The 18,393-nt window shown below is 39.6% G+C and overlaps 1 protein-coding gene across 1 annotated transcript in view; it reads right to left on the reverse strand.

Moving 5' to 3' along the window:
• Positions 1-18,393, reverse strand: part of grik4 (glutamate receptor, ionotropic, kainate 4) — a 294,389-nt gene that overhangs the window by 11,771 nt on the left and 264,225 nt on the right. Inside the window, exon 12 of the mRNA XM_051678844.1 lies at positions 13,373-13,486. Within this exon, the coding sequence (XP_051534804.1) occupies positions 13,373-13,486 (114 nt within the window). The remainder of the gene's footprint in view (positions 1-13,372; positions 13,487-18,393) is intronic.

The raw sequence follows: 18,393 nt of genomic DNA on the forward strand, positions 1-18,393 counted from the left end.
AAGTGATTGGTGACTGAGACTAATACACTGCGTAAAACATATTTTATGTTGAATCAAGGTCATACGGGTTTGGAAAGAAAGTCATACAAGTTTGGAACAATATGAGGGTAAATGGTGACAGAATTGTAATTTTTGGGTGAACTATCCCTTTAAAGAGGCTCGAGGAGTTAAAAGCGTTCTTGTTCATGGTTGATTGGTTTGATCCAAACAAAGTACTTCATTTTCTGTCTCCAAACTATTTTGGCGAACTCAGGAGATCCAATAACTTAATAAATTAGTGGTCAGCAACAACTTAACAGTCTTTTATCAGTGAGGAACTTACTGTGAAAGCACCAGGGGTGTAGCAGCCACTGGGGGGTAGGAGGGGACAGCTTTCAGTAGGCCTGGCTCTTACAGACCCAATACTTGCAGCACATTATTAGTACTTACAGTAATTGCCGAACAAAGTTTAATAAATCAGCCATTCACAGAGTTTAAAGAAACACTTTAATTGAAAATCTTTTTCAACTTCTATTGACATTTGAAACATTTTACTTGAACAAAAACATTTTAATGAAAACATCCAAAGATATTTTTTGGCAGTATTCATTGCAGACAACAAACAGATGAGCAATCTTTTGCTTCTCCAATTTGTCAAGTTTTTCTTTGTGTATATGACACACAGCTACATTATTAAGGCGTGCTTGTGTCATGGTACTACAAAGCCATGTTTTCAGCCTCCAAAGTCCACTGAAACCTCTCTTAGCCTCAGCTGAGGACACAGGAACAACAAGAAGCAATCTGCCAAGTGTTTTCACCTGATCAAAGATGGCACACACTGCTGGACACATCCCCTGAAGGATGAGAGCCGCTTCACTGCTGGACTGGACATTATACTTAAATCTTAGCATTTCCAATTGTATTCCAAGGGATGCCTTGTCCACTATCCGGGTACAGTTGCACCACATCATCTACCACTCCTGTTAAGAGGACATTTTCTAAGTTTCTTATCATGTGTAACCCTACCTGCTCAAATCGTTCTCTAAACTGCATGTCTACCACATCAAGGACTTTGTAAATACTCTGTTCTGTAGAATTCAGAAGGTGATGCATATACATGTGCACAAGCTTAACCAGTCAAACGTTTAGGGGGGTTACGAATGCGTTGAAATGCAATTGGAGACAGACCAAGTGTTTCACACATTTGTGATGCTTTGGTGTCAACAGATTGAAACATCTCTGGATTTCTTTTCTTTGCAATAGCATCTTTCACACAGGAAACAGCAGCAAGCATGCCGGCAACTGTCTGTGTTTGACTTTGGAGAGACACATTGAGATTCTCCAATTCCTCTATTGCCTCTAAAGCAAGCAAGAGACCAAGAACAACATTTCCCTGTGAAATCTGTCAAGCAAGCCATTTGCTCTATTTGCTGTATCTGAGTTACCAGCAGCCATCTCATTCAATGCAAGCATTACAGATTAATACTGATTCAGCACAGCACGTATGGCACCTGAGTGAACTGCCCATCTTGTAGCAACAGAGAGGCCTAATAGACTGGAAGGGCCATTCCCAAGACTTTGCAATTTCTTTGAACAGAGCTTAAAGTTTACTTGAAAGCCCAAACAAAGTTCCTAACTAATGAACCCACTGGAAGGAACTGTGAATAACACGTGAGGCAGTGCAAGCTTGCTGAACGAGTAGATTAACACTGTGGGCACCACAGTGAACATATGGGGCATTCTTTTTTTCTCCCCAATTTGGAATGCCCAATTCCCAGTGCGCTCTAAGTCCTCGTGGTGGCGTAGTGACTCGCCTCAATACGGGTGGCGGAGGATGAATCTCAGTTATCTCCGCATCTGAGACGGTCAACCAGCGCATCTTATCACGTGGCTTGTTGAGCGCATTACCGCGGAGACATAGCATGTGTGGAGGCTTCACGCCATCCACCGCGGCATCCACACACAACTCACCACGCGCCCTACCGAGAGCGAACCACATTATAGTGACCACGAGGAGGTTACCCCATTTGACTCTATCCTCCCTAGCAACCGGGCCAATTTGGTTGCTTAGGTGACCTGGCTGGAGTCACTCAGCACACCCTGGGATTCGAACTCACGAACTCCAGGGGTGGTAGTCGAGGTTGTTTCTTTTTAATAATGGCCTGTGCTCCAGAATATTTGCCAGCCATGTTTGCCGCACCATCATATACCTGGCCTCTTAATCCAGTGATGGACAAATTTAGATGGAGCAATACATGACTCACAACCCTTGCAAGATTCTCTCCTGTACTTACAGATACCTCATTAAGGCCAACAAATGATTTGTGAATGACCAAATCATGATCAACATATTGTAGACATACTGCTACTTGTTCTTGCCCAGACACACTTGTGTCACATCCATCATTACAGCAAACTGCAGCTGTGGGAGTGATCTTATATTTTCTGCAATATCCCTGATAATAGCTCTCAACAAGCTCAGGAGCTCATTCTGAATTTGAGCAGATGTGTAGAAATCCTTTCTACCTGTCAACCACTTTGAGTCAAGGGTCATCTTCTGCCTTGTATTTCAGCAGCTGATGAAGATTTCCCTCACCATCATCATGCCCCCTCAGTGCTAAGCCTTTGCTTGCCAACAGCTGCACAGCATCAATGATTTTCAACAGACATGCTCTTGCTTCCTCTTGCTGTGATGCTTGAAAACTACAAAGCTGAGATTTAACTGATTGATTTAACTGATCGACATATGTAGTTACTGTTGTCTTGTGACAATCTGAATTCTCATGTCAACTGAACCGCTCAATGGCCTTTTTCTAGTTCTTGAAACCACTCAATATGAATGCAGGTTCTGTACTTTTTGCAAGGGAAGACACTTGTGTCTTAAAAGCTTTTGAACAGTAAAAACACAAAACACCCTCCACATCTAGACTGAAATGGAGCCATGGACATTTTCTGTACCACTGTGCATGATATGTACTGTCTGATAGTGTTCGTCTGACAATTAATTTGGGATCTGGTTGATTTGGTTTTTTTGTTGGGAAATTTTGACTGGAGTCTACAGCACTAGTAGATCCATTTCTATGCCTTCTCTCTGTTACAGTTTTCTCGCTTTTGCTGCCTTCCTCATCTTCCTCTCTCTCCTCCTGACTCCTGACTGACTCTACCTCAAACACATCCTAAAAATATCAAAGCACAATTAATTGGACAGTAGTCTAATTCATGAGAATTGATAGGGACACACCTTAACCCCAACTTTACTTTTATTTTACATATCTCCTAAAAAAACATTCTGTAGAGATTGAACAAACACCTTCCTCTTGTCTCACTGATGAAAATGCATCTGCCTGACTTTCCTACACCAGCATAGCAGTTATAAAACAGGAGCCAACATTAAAAATAGCTTTACATATTTAACACATAATCGAGTAGCCTGCTTAAATGGGCAAATAGAACTGATCAAATGGTTACCTCACAAACATAACGTAATAAGCATAACTTAAAGAGTCGAGCGCTGACTTTAACTCCACTTACAAAAAAAAAAATCAAAGAATACAGATGAGTTAAGAAAGATCAATCAGCATTGTTGAAAGAAACTTCCTTGAAATGAAACGTGTTGATAATGCTCTCTGATGGACTGCACGTGCAGGGCAGATATTCTTTTATTCACTGAGATAACAACCTCTGCGTCTCTACCATAGGGCGAATTCCAAACGAAAGGGAGCATCCCTATGCCCTACTCCCTCTGAAAGGCTGAGCCCTTGAAGTAGGAACTCTGGAGGGAGTAGGGCACTCACGTCTCATGTATGGCTATTATTGCTGTGAATTTGTTGTTGCAAATAAATATACTTTTTGTAATATTCTTTTTTTTTCAAACATTGCCTTATGTGTCTTATTTAAAATTTCTTACTGTTACTGTTTTAATAATAATAATAATAAAAGTAATACATACAGGTATGTACATAAATATATAAAAAATACATAAATGAAAGTTTACCACGAGAGGTCTTAATAATAAATAAATAATAATAAACCACAGGGTTTAGACTAGCCTACAGGAAAAAATGGGCCCTGTTTTTGGAGTGTCTCTCTGCTTATGACTGTCTATTATCTTATGTATGAGGACGAATGTAAACTGCAGAATGGGAGAAGTATCTGTTATAAAAGGCTATAGCGCTTGCCCGAGTGTTTGAACATGTAATATGTTCTGATAGACAACCTTGCTTTAAAATATATCCAGAGGACATGCCACACATGGCCATGTGATCATAAACGGTAAAATTATTTCCTTGAAGTGACCATCGCATGTACCCTTCACTAAGGGCCTTGTGGAAGGGCCCTTCATGAAGGGCTTGAGTTGCTCACTTTCGTTTGGAACACCCCTTCGTGTGGTGTCCCCTTCCCGCAGTGCCCTTCAAGGGCACAAAAACGCAGTTTGGAATTTGCCTATAGAAGAGAGCGTAATGGCCAACTAGCGTGTTATGACAGTAAGTCACTGTTTGCGGATACCATGCAAACTAAATGAATGGGGAGAACCGTAAAGTGACACCTACTTGTCGCAAAATCGCCCATGACCTCTTACAAAACATCAATTTATCATAGTAAACTCTACAAATAGTTAATTCCAAAATGACTGTTTAGTGTAAAACATGTTGAAGATTAGCGCAAAGGCAGTCAATTCATTAAGTGATGAGCTGCTTCCTCAAAAAAGCAATTTATTCAGCACACTGAAGAATCTCCTCCATAGACATCCATTCAAAATAACTCTTGTTAGTCTCTTGTCTCCACGCCAGAGTACTGCCTATATGGGACAGTCACATAATGCTATTTTTAGGCTAAGCTTGTAGGCTCCTCTAACTACAAGAGCTCTGGTGCAGGGGTTGTCTCGGCTCATGAAACTCGCCTGTGATTGAATGGATGATCATTCAATCAGCCCAAAGTACCAAATCCCAGAGAATTCTGAAACACACTGCATTTAAATCCACCCTTGGAATCGGTATGGATTTAGCTTGATGACGGAGTACCATTAAAGTGCTGGGGACAGAATTACTTTTTATAAAGAGTGAGGGGGACGTGTCTCCCACGTCCCCCGCGGCTCCTACGTGCTTGGAAGGCACCATGGCTAATCTATGTACACGGCACAGGTGTTTTGCAGATGGTGAATCTAAATAGTCCCAGAAATGGATACACTTGCAAGATGTAGCAAACCAAATATCAACACCACAAATAATTTGTGGTATTTTCTGTCACCTTAGACCACAAAATGAGGTTTAATAAAGTGCTGAAATTATTAATTATTTCAATATCTAGTCTGCACCAGGCTGAAAATTCATTAATGTGTCTGCAATCATCTTCATATTAGTGTAATTGAATGTCTTTGCTGTTGAGCTGGACACTAAAGGCTGTAATTATAGCTGTGAATTGAAGCAGGCCTGTCTGTGGTAGATACACAGGATACTGATGGTCTTTCCATGAAAACATGCTGCTTTAAGTGCAGAATGCTTTATTCTCAGACAGGTTGCTCTACTCTGTTAGAAAGAACAGCTTTGTTGGTCACCAGCATAGGCTTCTTAAAGGGGTAGTTCACCCCAAAAATGAAAAAATTGAAAATACTCATCCTTATGATGTTTTAAACCCATATGATTTTCTTTCCGAAGTGAAAGACCAATGATGTTTGGCAGAATGTTAGCCTCAGTCACTATTCACTTTCACTGCATCTTTTCCCTACAGTGAAAGTGAATGGTGACTAAGGCTAAAGGCATGTTCACACCAAATCAGTGACGATTTTGTGAGACGAATTTCTGACAGAAGGTCTATTCACACCTAGTCCATAAAACATTTAAACTAAAAACGATTTCACTCCTGTGCAGAAGGTGGCGCTGTTGCGGTGCTGTTGTTGTACCAGTCTCCTGTCTGCACCTTCAGCTGTTAGTGATTAATATAATGAACCCCGTTAAAGCATTTATGTAACTTATTTGGTATAACTGTTTCATTATGTTCTTCCCATGGTGTTGATTGTTTTGAGGAGTATATAATTTGTGTTTTTTTATGCAAGTGAGATGAGTAAAGAGTGCTGTTGGGTATTTATTTGCACACGTATTTTGCTCAGAGTAGGCTATATTACAAACAGACACCTGAAGCCAGCTTCTCTTTTTATAATGCCTGGATAATATAACACAGCAGAATACATGTGGAATAATGTACATTAACAATAACAGGTATATTATAAAATATGATACATAATATTAAAAGAATATAAAAGAGGGGCCTGGGTAGCTCAGCAAGTAAAGATGCTGACTCCCACCCCTGGAGTTGCAAGTTCGAATCCAGGGTGTGCTGAGTGACTCCAGCCAGGTCTCCTAAGCAACCAAATTGGCCCAGTAGCTAGGGAGGGTAGAGTCACATGGGGTAACCTCCTCGTGATCGTGATTAGTGGTTATAGACGTATTGCAGATGAGCAAACAACATAAAAATGACATCTTCCAGATCTAAACACACACATCTAATAGACGCATGTGAGATGTACACGTGCTATCAGGGATCTCATCAGTCATTCTTCTCAGCGCTATAGACCTTTTTCACACTCAGGGTTTTGGAACGTGGAAGTAAGTGTTTGCACAGTAAAATTCGACAGCAGTGAATGGGAGTGAATGGGGGATCACAGCAAATATTATTTTCACTTATCCATTTGATCCAAGACCAAAAGAACCCCCCCCCCATTAAGTTTGAATGACATTTCAGAATAGGAAAAATATAGAGCTTGTTGGATTAAGCAAGTCAGATGGGAGAAGATGCCAAATTTACAGTCATTCTCTCAGCAGCTGTAACAGAAACCCCCTCGCAGCTGTAGAAATTATTTTTTTTAAACTAATTCCAGGGTAATATAACAATAAGCATAATGTTATAAATGTACACTCAATATTTAAAAAATGTATAATATAAAAAATAATTGCGAGATTTACGCTTATAAATAAGGCGGAAACACGTCATGACAGTCTGTGAAAAAGGTCTATTTTGTGAGGATCCCAATTTAAACCGCTGAATAATGTTGGTCACATTACCACTAATCACAGCAATTACATTTTAACTATAACGGAACCGCGTCTTCACACATTTGTTTAATAATTAGTGATTTGTGTTACAGCAAAAAGCCAAAGACAGTAAACAAATCATAGACATTAATGATTTCTCACTGGAACAGTTTTAGAGCTTGTAATGGATATATTTTTCTTATTTTTGAACATATCTCTGCTGTGTGTGATGCTCTCATGTTTTTTACTGCTTACCAGTATGTCACAATGACATTTGATATTGACAACAGAACTATTCATAACTGTTTCTAAACAATGTTCGCAATTCACAATTAATGTAATTTTAATGTAATTTTGGTAACTTTATAAAAAGGTTCCATTTGTTAACATTAGTTAATATATTAGGTATCATGAACAAACAATAAACAATATATTTGTATAGCCTTTATTAATTGTAATGTTAGTTAATAAAATTACAATTGTACATTGTCAGTTCATGTTAGTTCATAGTGCATTAACTAATGGTAACTAATACAACTTTTGATTTTAAAATGTAATAGTATATGTTGTAACTAATATTAAGTTCATTAGATCATGTCAGTTACAGAAAGCTCCTAAGAATGTTTTCTTCTAAAAGCAACTTGTGAGACCTAATAATGTCATAAGGATGTTCCATTAACATTGTTTTAACATTTGTTTTTTAACCTTTACATATCGTTAGCCTAAGTTGTTGGAACTGTCAGATGGGAACCAGCATAAACACCCTTGCACAAACGGGCATCAATAGATGGGAAAATTGGGCCACGCCTTCACCCTAAATGTGTGAGGCTGAGCGTGTGTGCTTGCAATAGTGTGAGATTTGAGGAGATAATTGTATCGTGACTTAGAGCAACAGGGACTTGCAGACAAAGCTCACAGGGGGGTACGTTAACTGTGGTACTGTACCTCTGCAATCTGCTCCAAGCTTAAGCAAGTGCCTTTGTTTACAACCTCTCTCAATATTACATTTTAAGGTTTACACAAAAGCACAATCAACAGTGTGCAATGCAGAAACCCGCTGGAATACAGCGTAGAACAGCGAAAGAGAGATAAACCATTTTACAAGAGCAGGCTACGCCATGCGCTACTATTTTAGAGGTGAACTACACAGGTTATACTCAGCTTAACATATACACACTCAGAAGCAAAGCTTCCCTTGATCACAGTACAAATGAGCACTGCAAGGTTCTTCCAGCAGCAGTGCATTCAAGGGCAGAGTCTCTACTCTACTGGGTCCCCATAGGCTTTGAGATGTCTCTGCGGTGTAATGTAATTTCTAGTTTCTGGCTTAGTGAATTGGAGGTATGAGGTAAAGCTTTCCTACTGACACTCCAAAAAATTCAACTTTGAGAAGTGCTGCTGCTTAGGCTGTCCAAAAAAACTCCCGCGCTGGCAGCAGCTGTGGAAAGCGGCTGGTGAAGCCAGCAGTCATGCAACCTGCTGTCCTCAAAACATTCAGCCTCTCACACCAGGGTTTCCTGTGTCAAGTTAAACAGGCCCTCAATAACATCTGCACAGCGTATGAAATTACAGGGGAGACTGCATAGCTGTCTGTACATGTGTGGACTCAACATGCTAATCCTGACAGATTCAGCTTCTATCGCCAAGGCACCACTAGGGCTCCTGACTCACATAGTGCCCTAGGCAAAATCAGGCATGAGACGCCCACTCCCACACTCAGAAACAGAGATATCAGACTGCTAGATGGCACCACTGACCAATCAGAATCAAGTATTCCAGAAAGCAATGTCATAAGATTAAATAGCATCTTGTGTGAATGTCAGTCATAAGTCATAAAGGTCTTGAGAACTAATCTCTGTAATTATATATTTTTTTCAATAAAACATAAAATCACAACTGTTTATGAGAAGATACATTTTTTTTGGAGTTGAGGTGCATTTTATTTTGTAATTTGTAACTTTACCAGTACTGGCTTTAAATAGATGTAGAGCCTTTTTTAAGGGCAGAACTCTTATTTTATTTCTATGGTGTAGACAGACAAAATCAGAAGTGAGAGATGGCGTAAAAGTATAGCACAACTTGTTTTCAAAGAGAAGAGCCTGTAAAATAGAGCAGACTGATCACACTGTAAATCTGACAACAGTAGCTTGACAGTTTTTCTTCTGAAATCGATGTGTGCTAACCGAAAATCAAATCACTGCCCCCAGTGGCCGAAGCTGGAAGTGTTGTTTAAAGTATGGCCATGTGTGAGCTCGATTTCTGGGTGAAATGTCCACAGAGTGGCACCAAAAGTTGTATTTTTAGTTGTAAATAACGTAATACTGTCAACGGGAATGCATATTTTATTAACTCTAACCCTAACCCAAACCTCAACCCTAAACCTAACCGTCAGTTGAGTAAAAATGTAATTTTAGAGCGAAAAAGCAACCTCTGAATTACGTTTATCATTGTGAATGCAATTATTTCCTGGTTCCCATGGGACCAAAACATGTGTTTCAAAGGGTGGCTCAGTAGCACCACAGGGTAAGTTGATCACAGTTTAAAGGTGCACTCAGTAATTCTAATCCAATACACTTTTTGTCAAATTCTGGCAATATCTCCTCACAGTCTGCTAGCTGTCCGTTCTGTGGGTGGGCTGAAAAACAAATCTAGTATTTGTGCACAGCCCGGGCTCTGTAAATGGGACAAAAACAAAAAGTGGAACAGACCGATCCACACAACACTACTCCAGCCAATTAGCAATAGGGGATGGTTCTTGCACGTGCACAGGATGGGGGATGGGGGCAGAGTGAGAGGGAAATTAATTAGTAGAGCAAATCTGGCTAATGCGAACTTTCTAAACTCCAAGGAGGACAAATGGCTGAGAAACAGACCAAGAGAAAAAGTTTAGACGAATATAAACTAAAGTCGAGGGCTAGGAGCCGCATTAACATCGGTGAGGCTTTTCAGCAATGGAGAGACCTCTGAGAGGTAAAAGGCTTGAAGACAGATGCATAAGTTGCTCTTTTTCTTCTCGATAGGTGGGTAACATAAATTTTGCTATGTTTCACAAGGTGAAACTGCTTGCTGCACACGCCACACAAGAGGCTGTGTTTGCATGCCGTTTTGTCATGCAGGCTGCTGTACAATGCATATTAGTAGGGCAAATGCTGGCAGCAGTGAAATTAAGACCAGTGGCTCTGAGTCATGTATTTAATCAAGCTCTCCACTGCACACTTGCAAAAACATAACATACACAAACAAAAGTGTCACGCTCCATACAATCTACCAGTGTGACCAATTATGCGCTGAGATGGAGATACCATAGAACTCCACAAAATGTAATTAAAACAAGGCTGGAGGCCACATTTTATTCCATTTGCCATTGATTGATGTTGTTATTGATCAAGCAAAGAATTACATTTAAAGTTTGAAATAAGCTATGGAGGTCCTTGTAGAAATCAAAGCCTCCTGGATCAATAGCAAGTGGATTAAACCTAAACAAGTGCATGCACAAGCATTCAAATATTGTGGGGTCTGGAGGAGAGAGGGTAGAAGAAGAGATTATTCTAGGACAGAGAGAAGCCGGGGTTGGGTTGAGATAGAGACAGAGACAGAACAGCTCCTCGCTGTACAACAGTCTTTCTTTCATCTGCTTTACCTGTGTGAAGCCCATTTAACACTTCTCTTATTTCTTTTTTCACTGTTCTCCGTTTCTCTGTCTGACAGTCTCTGACTCACTTGATGTGTCTGCCTCTGTGACTTTATCAATCAGCTTTCCACTTTTTTTCTGACTTTCTAAGCCACCTCTCTAAGGATGGTGTAACCTAGTGGTTATAAATCTTGGTTGGTAACTGAATAGTTGCAGGTTAAATCCTTGAAAGGGACACTCTTTGAGCTATTACTATTCTGACTTGAGCAATGTTCTTTATCCAGGTGGCTCAAGGGGACTGTTCCTGTTATAAGTTGCCCGATGTAATCATGTTCTTGTATACAATATTCCTATTAAACAATCATAGCTTAATATACCCACTACAACCCCATGCATTGTGAATAAATCACTACAAAATGTGTGATAAATGTGTAAATATGTAAATATTTCAAGGGCCAATCATAAATTATGAAATATTTTAACTTCAACAAACATTGTAAATAATGAAGAATATAACAAATAGGCTCTCACAGCATCTATGTGGGGGTTTGATGAAACCTGTGCAAAGCCCTGCCCTGTAAACCTACTGTAAAGTTATTTTTATTAATATTTTAATTTTTAAAACAGTACTTTTAACAAAGTAGCACTTCAATGTTTGATGTGGAATTCTGTTTTCTATTTAGGTTCCAACCTTGCTGGCCATTGTATAATTATTATATATGCAATTTTATCATATAAATTGTATCATATAAACTGATAGAATGCAGAATTTGTACATTTAAAAAAAAAGCTGAAATGTGATTAAAATGATGAAAAAATTATTATAAAATATACATTTTCACATACTTTATATTTAGTGAGTGAAGTCACAGGTATACATGCAGTCTATTCTGTATGTATATAAGACACCACATCACATTTAGCTTAATATCTATTTTAGATTTAAGATGCATTATGCTTATGTGTCATGTCAAAAGTCTGGCAAATTAAAAAACTACTTTAAAAGCCAATTGTGATTCTTTCTTCAATGTGCCCACTGAGGGTTGTACTGGTAGTGATATTGTTCTGATAAAATGTTGCTCATTTCACATCTGAAGCACAATGAATCCCATGTCTAATGATGCTTTTGATATGTCTGTTTTGGAAAGACAAATATCAAAAAGGTAAAAGTTTGCTAAAAAAGGGCCTTTTGAAAAATTAATACTATCAATCGGATCGGAATATCATTGCGTTAAAACATTGGCTATTTGTATCAACCTTAAACGCCTGATAGATGCACCCTCAATAGCAACACACTATTTATTTTCCAAACTGAACTGAAACAATGACCAAGCATTTTACAAAACAAACCAAGCAAAAAACAACAACAAATTTGAACCGAAACACCTCTAATACCTGCCTCTAAAATTTGAGAGTGATATAAATAAAATGATGATGATCATAAAGAAATGATAGATTCATTAGAATGTTGTTCAAACCTCTAACCCCATCACTAAGCTTAACCCTAAAATCCAACTGGTTGATAGAAATTCATGGACAAAATTATCAAGGGTAATAAACATACTGAAAGTTACTTTGCGTAATCTGGCTAAATTACATAGTAGTTAGACAGAGATGTCATCTAAATCAGGGCTTTCCTGGTTCTGTCATTTTCTCTGATTAAGGAAACAGAAGGAAACAATGTTAGCAAATGTCCTTTGGTGCACTGTGACATTTGTGGCAGGTCAGCATGTGAGAATGCAGATGAGTATCAGGCATGTGTTTGCATGCAGCTGTTCGAAAATCTGCTTCTAAATTTACTGCACACCTAGTGCTATTGATTCCCTCAACTGTTTTCGACCAATGAGAGCACACACTGGAGCAACTATTAGCAGCATGAGCGGCATGTTTGTGTGTGTGTTTACATATATGTGTGGGACACCACATTAATGTTTGCACATTCTGCACCAAGTGGCTTCATCCGGTACTTAGCCAACAGAGAGATCAGCATGTCACCTTGAGTTTGGGGAGGGGCTTTGATTAATGGCGCTCAGGCCTTTTACAAAAAAGAGCTATTGGATTTTCAGTGTTGCTATGTGCAAGAGCTTGGGGTGTTATTGGAGTGAATTAGATACAGGTCACAATAAGGAAAGATGAAATTGGGAAGGAAAGCACTACATTTATCAGCTTTTCACACCGCAGCACACCATCTGCTATGGCAAGGGAAACACGCAGTGCTCCCTGCCCCAAAGTATTTCTCTATTTATTTCCCTCATACTCTCTGCCTCGGTCGTTAGACACTGCCGATTGTTGAGGCTGGCATCTTTAAAGTTGGGAGATTTGGAAAGGTCCAGGAGTCTTAGCTGCAATTGCTGCTGAGAAAAACAGCTTAAACCAACTAAAGTTGGTATGCTGGTCTCATCTGGTCTGGACTGCATTTCCCAAAAGCATCGTGAGCCTAAGTAGTTCGCAGAAACCATTGGCGCCAATGGTCTCTACGATCAACTTAAGCTTGTGACGCTTTTGGGAAATGCAGCCCTGGTTTGCTGGTTTTAATGGGGTTTTGAACACTTACCTGCTGGCTAGGCTGGGAGACCAGCTAGACCAGCTGAATACCAGCTTACACCAACTAAGATCACCATAAGCAAACCATGTTAGGCTGCTTTAAATGTTTTTATTTGTATTTTTTTTAATTTTTTTATGAGAACTCAAGGGTATGGCGGATGAAGAGGTAAAGCAGGAAGCGTGGTCTTACTATGTGCACTCTGTACATGATGCTGATCCCCAGAGTCATGAAGGGTTTGGAGAAATCAATGACCTTCTCCCTCTCAGCCGTGATGGTCAGGGCGGCCACAGCCAAGTCAGCCTTCTGAAACACATTCACAATAATCACAGCTGTTAGTGCGGCTCAGACAAGAACAGAACAAACAGAAAAAAAAAGTTTGCATAACACTGAGATGGGTCATCATACCTCTTGATGTTCTACAAAAATAAATAAATAAATAAATAAAATAAAATAAAATAAACAAAACATTAAATCTTACTATAAAACTGCTGGAAAAAAGTTAATAACAGTTTAAAGTGTCTATGAAATCAAAATTAGAGTTTTATTCCATGTCTATTAGAATAAAAGTCATCTATTAGCTAGTATACTGCAGAAAGTTGACTAAATGAACCTTTAGCTATATATATATATATATATATATATATATATATATATATATATATATATATATATATATACGACTGTACATTAAAAATTTGCATATACAGATATATATATATATATATATATATATATATATATATATATATATATATATATATATATACTGTATATGCGAATTTGTATATGCAAATTTTAAATGTACAGTCGTTTTCTTCCTCGAAAACAGACCAACAATATTGACGACTTACCTTGCACTACACAGATTTTTGTCCAGTCAAATGCTCTATATGAGAATGTTCCCCCAATACAACCTGCATCTAACTAGCAAATTATGGTTCATGGCTGGGACATAACTCAATCCTTTTGGCTATAAAAAGTAATGGAAACAACCCCTTCGATATGTCCCACCCAGACTTCCTGTTCAAATAGGAAAAATGTCAACACAGGAAAGAAAAAAGCAATCAGAATGAAATTAAGTGATTTCATTGGGTTTTTAAAGTGGTGGCTTATTTGATGTGTTTTCTAGCTGGTCTAGGCTTGTATAGGTGGATGATCAGTTAGACTACAGGCTTGTAGACATGGATTCGACCTGGTAAAACATCAGAATCAGAATTAGAATCAGAATCAGCTTTGTTGCCAAGTATGCTTACACATACAAGGAATTTGTCTTGGTGACAGGAGCTTCCAGTGTACAACAATACAAAAACAATACAAAATCAGCAGCAAGGCATAGATAATAATAAAAAATCAAAAATAAAACTAATTATACACATACGTACAGACACACACATACATACATACATACACATACACATACGTAGTGCAATCTAATACAAATCTGTTATCTGTTATGTACAGTGCAAATACAAATCTGTTATGTACAGTGCAAATATTTTTATTTATTTTTTTCAGAGGAATGAAATGGCAGAAGAGGTTGGATGTGTTGGATAAATATAAAAAAGACTAAACTGTGTATTGCACATAGTTATTGCTCAATGGGGCAATTTAACTGTTCATGAGATGGATAGCCTGAGGGAAAAAACTGTTCCTGTGCCTGACGGTTCTGGTGCTCAGAGCTCTGAAGCGTCGGCCAGAAGGCAACAGTTCAAAAAGGTAATGGGCAGGGTGAGTGGGGTCCAGAGTGATTTTTGTTTTTTTGAGTGAACTGTATCAGCAGCGCCTGTGGCAGGTTGAACTTCATCAGCTGGCGAAGGAAGTACAACCTCTGCTGGGTCTTTTTCACAATGGAGTCAATGTGTGTGAGATGGTAGTGCCCAGGAACCTGAATGACTCTACTGCTCCCACAGTGCTGTTTAGAATGGTGAGGGGGTTCAGTATTGGGGTGTTCCTCCTAAAGACCACAATCATCTCCACCGTTTTGAGCGTGTTCAGCTCAAGGTTGTTTTGACTGCACCAGACAGCCAGCTGTTCAACCTCCCTTCTGTATGCAGACTCATCATCATCTCGGATGAGGCAGATGACAGTGCTGTCATCTGCAAACTTCAGGAGCTTGACAGAGGGGTCCTTGGCGATGCAGTCATTGGTGTAGAGGGAGAAGAGTAGTTGGGAGAGCATACATCCCTGGGGGGCACCAGTGCTGATTGTACAGGTGCTGGAAGTGAGTTTCCCCTGTCTCAAAACATCTTAGTCAAACTGATTAGTGCAGGTAGACCACCTTGGACCAGCAACCAACCAGCTACCATGTTCCAAAAACAAGCATGGCCACCTTAAACTGGTATTGTTTGTTTTTAAGAACAGAAACAACTGCTTGTGGTCCAAATACCTGTATGGTGGTGAATACCAAAGGACACTGCAGTGTGTGTGTGTGTGTGTGTGTATATATGTGTGTGTGTGTGATGGAACCTGAATATAGAAAGTGGGAATAGAAAATGGGTAGAATGTCATGAAAAATCACTTGACACAGAATCCAGTGCTGCCAGGCATGGTGCTCTGGCAATATCCCACTAATCAAACAACACTGAAAAGTGCATCTGCAAGGGATTTCACAGTCCTGCGGGACACACTCTTACCCTCCACTGCTCTTTGTCTTCTCCTGGAGGAAAGAAGGGAAATTGGAGTTCTAGAAAACAGATACCAAGTTAGAATGTGTTGTTTTAGCCCTAAGCCAAGAGTATTGATATCTGCTGGAGAGGAGTTTTTACACAAAGATCCAAATTAGGAACACTGGACACATGTTTTAGGATCCAAGAAACGAAAGATTTGTAGGACATTTGCTCGTGGAGATCTTCCAGTATACAGCTAACGAGAGAGCGGATTAGCAGGGTAGGAAGTGCAGAGGAGAGGAAAAACAGTGACAATGGTCTACTTCCTCCAATCAATCAAGTGAAGACAGTGACTTGCTCTTTTCTATGGAGTAATGATGATGACTCACTCCATGCTCATCTGATTATATAGCCAGTTAAGTCATTATTCTCTCATGTACTTCACCATCACTGTAGCAAAACTGACTATGGTGCAGAAAGAGGAGCTCCCAGTACAAGCTGCTGTTCCCAGAAGATTCATTCCACAATAATAGCTTGCATATGCACTAATCTTCAAGTGCTCTCCACAGTTCAGCTCTGGCCCACAGCTCTTCTTGATCTTGTGCACACCTCACTACACACAACAAAACATCAAGCTGACATGCAAACAAGGAAATTACGCAGTCCCTACTGAATGGAAATCCCTCAAACAGATGTCATTCGTAGCAGAAACAAGCACAATAACTGTCACTCAAATATTAGACATCCCGTTATGTGTTAATCAGAATCAGAATCAGAATCAGCTTTATTGCCAAGTATGCTTACACATACAAGGAATTTGTCTTGGTGACAGGAGCTTCCAGTGTACAACAATACAAAAACAATACAAAATCAGCAGCAAGACATAGATAATAATAAAAAATAAAACGAATTATACACATACGTACAGACACACACATACATACATACATACACACATACACATGGGTAGTGTAAATCTAATACAATCTGTTATGTACAGTGCAAATGTTTTTGTTTTTTTCAGAGGAATGAAATGGCAGAAGAGGTTGGATGTGTTGGATAAATATAAAAAAGACTAAACTGTGTATTGCACATAGTTATTGCTCAATGGGGCAATTTAACTGTTCATGAGATGGATAGCCTGAGGGAAAAAACTGTTCCTGTGCCTGACGGTTCTGGTTCAGTGTGTCTTTATCCCCACCCCTGTAAGCCTCCTCTTTGGCCTGACGAAGCTGCCTGAGCTCTGCTGTACACCACGTTTGTCGTTGTTGAACTTTAAATAAGTCCTAGTAGGAATGCACATATCATCACAGAAACTGATTTATGATGTAACAGTATCTGTGAGCTCGTCCAGGTCTGTGGCTGCAGCCTCAAAAACACTCCAATCCATGCAATTGAAGCAGGCTTGTAGTTCCCGCTCTGCTTCATTGGTCCATCTCTTTACAGTCCTTACTACTGGCTTGGTTGATTTAAATTTCTGCCTGTAGGTTGGAAGAAGATGAACCAGACAGTGATCAGAGAGTCCCAAAGCTGCTCAAGGGACAGAACGATATGCATCCTTTATTATTGTATAACAATGATCCAGTATGTTCCTGTCTCTGGTGGGGCAGGTGATGTGCTGTTTGTATTTGGGCAGTTTACGTGTGAGATTTGCTTTGTTAAAATCCCCAAGAATAATAATAACTGAGTCCGGGTATTGTTGTTCTGTGTCTGTGATTTGATCAGCCAGCTGTTGCAGTGCTGTGTTCAAACACGCGTTTGGCGCGATATACACACTCACCAGAATAAACGAGGAAAACTCCCACAGCTAGTAGGAAGGCTTACAGTTAATAAAGAGCGCTTCCAAATTAGGACAGCACATCCTCTTTAACGTTGTTACATTTGTACACCAACTTTCATTGATATAAAAGCATGTTCCACCACCTCTCGTTTTCCCCCTTAACTCCGTGATGCGATCCGCTCTGAACAGCTGGAAACCCAGCAGATGTAACGCGCTGTCTGGAATGGCTTCACTCAGCCAGGTTTCTGTGAAGCACAAGGCAGCAGAGGTTGAAAAGTCCTTGTTTGTGCGGGTGAGGAGATGCAGTTCGTCTGTTTTGTTAGGAAGAGGACAGAGATTCACTAAGTGAATACTCGGCAGCATTGTTCGAAAGCCCCGCTGACAGAGTTTGACCAGCGCAACGGCTCATCTTCCTCGCCTGCGTCTCCTGAACAACAAAGCCACGCCTCCTACTAAAATGTCTTGCAAAATGTCTGAATATTCAAAAACCGGGAAAAGATTGTCTGGTACATGCTGTCGAATGTTCAGCAGTTTGTCTCTGTTAAAACTGACTGGAAAAAGATGACTAAACACAGGACATACAAACAAAAACAACAAAAGAACTGAGGAGCTCCACACCGAGGCAGCCATCCGTGGCGCCATCATGATGATCAAAACTTTATATTGATATTTATATTGTCAAGCCAGTTCTCGCCTCCTCCTTTCTCTTATAACCCCTTTACAAATGCATTTATTATTTTGCCAAGATGAAACAAGATGCAATTTTGGTGCAAATAAAGTTGAGGCAGCATTTTCCCGGCATCTTTCTGCCCTCTGCTAGTTGT

This window comes from Myxocyprinus asiaticus, chromosome 39, assembly GCF_019703515.2.
Source record: "Myxocyprinus asiaticus isolate MX2 ecotype Aquarium Trade chromosome 39, UBuf_Myxa_2, whole genome shotgun sequence".
Classification (NCBI taxonomy): domain Eukaryota; kingdom Metazoa; phylum Chordata; class Actinopteri; order Cypriniformes; family Catostomidae; genus Myxocyprinus; species Myxocyprinus asiaticus.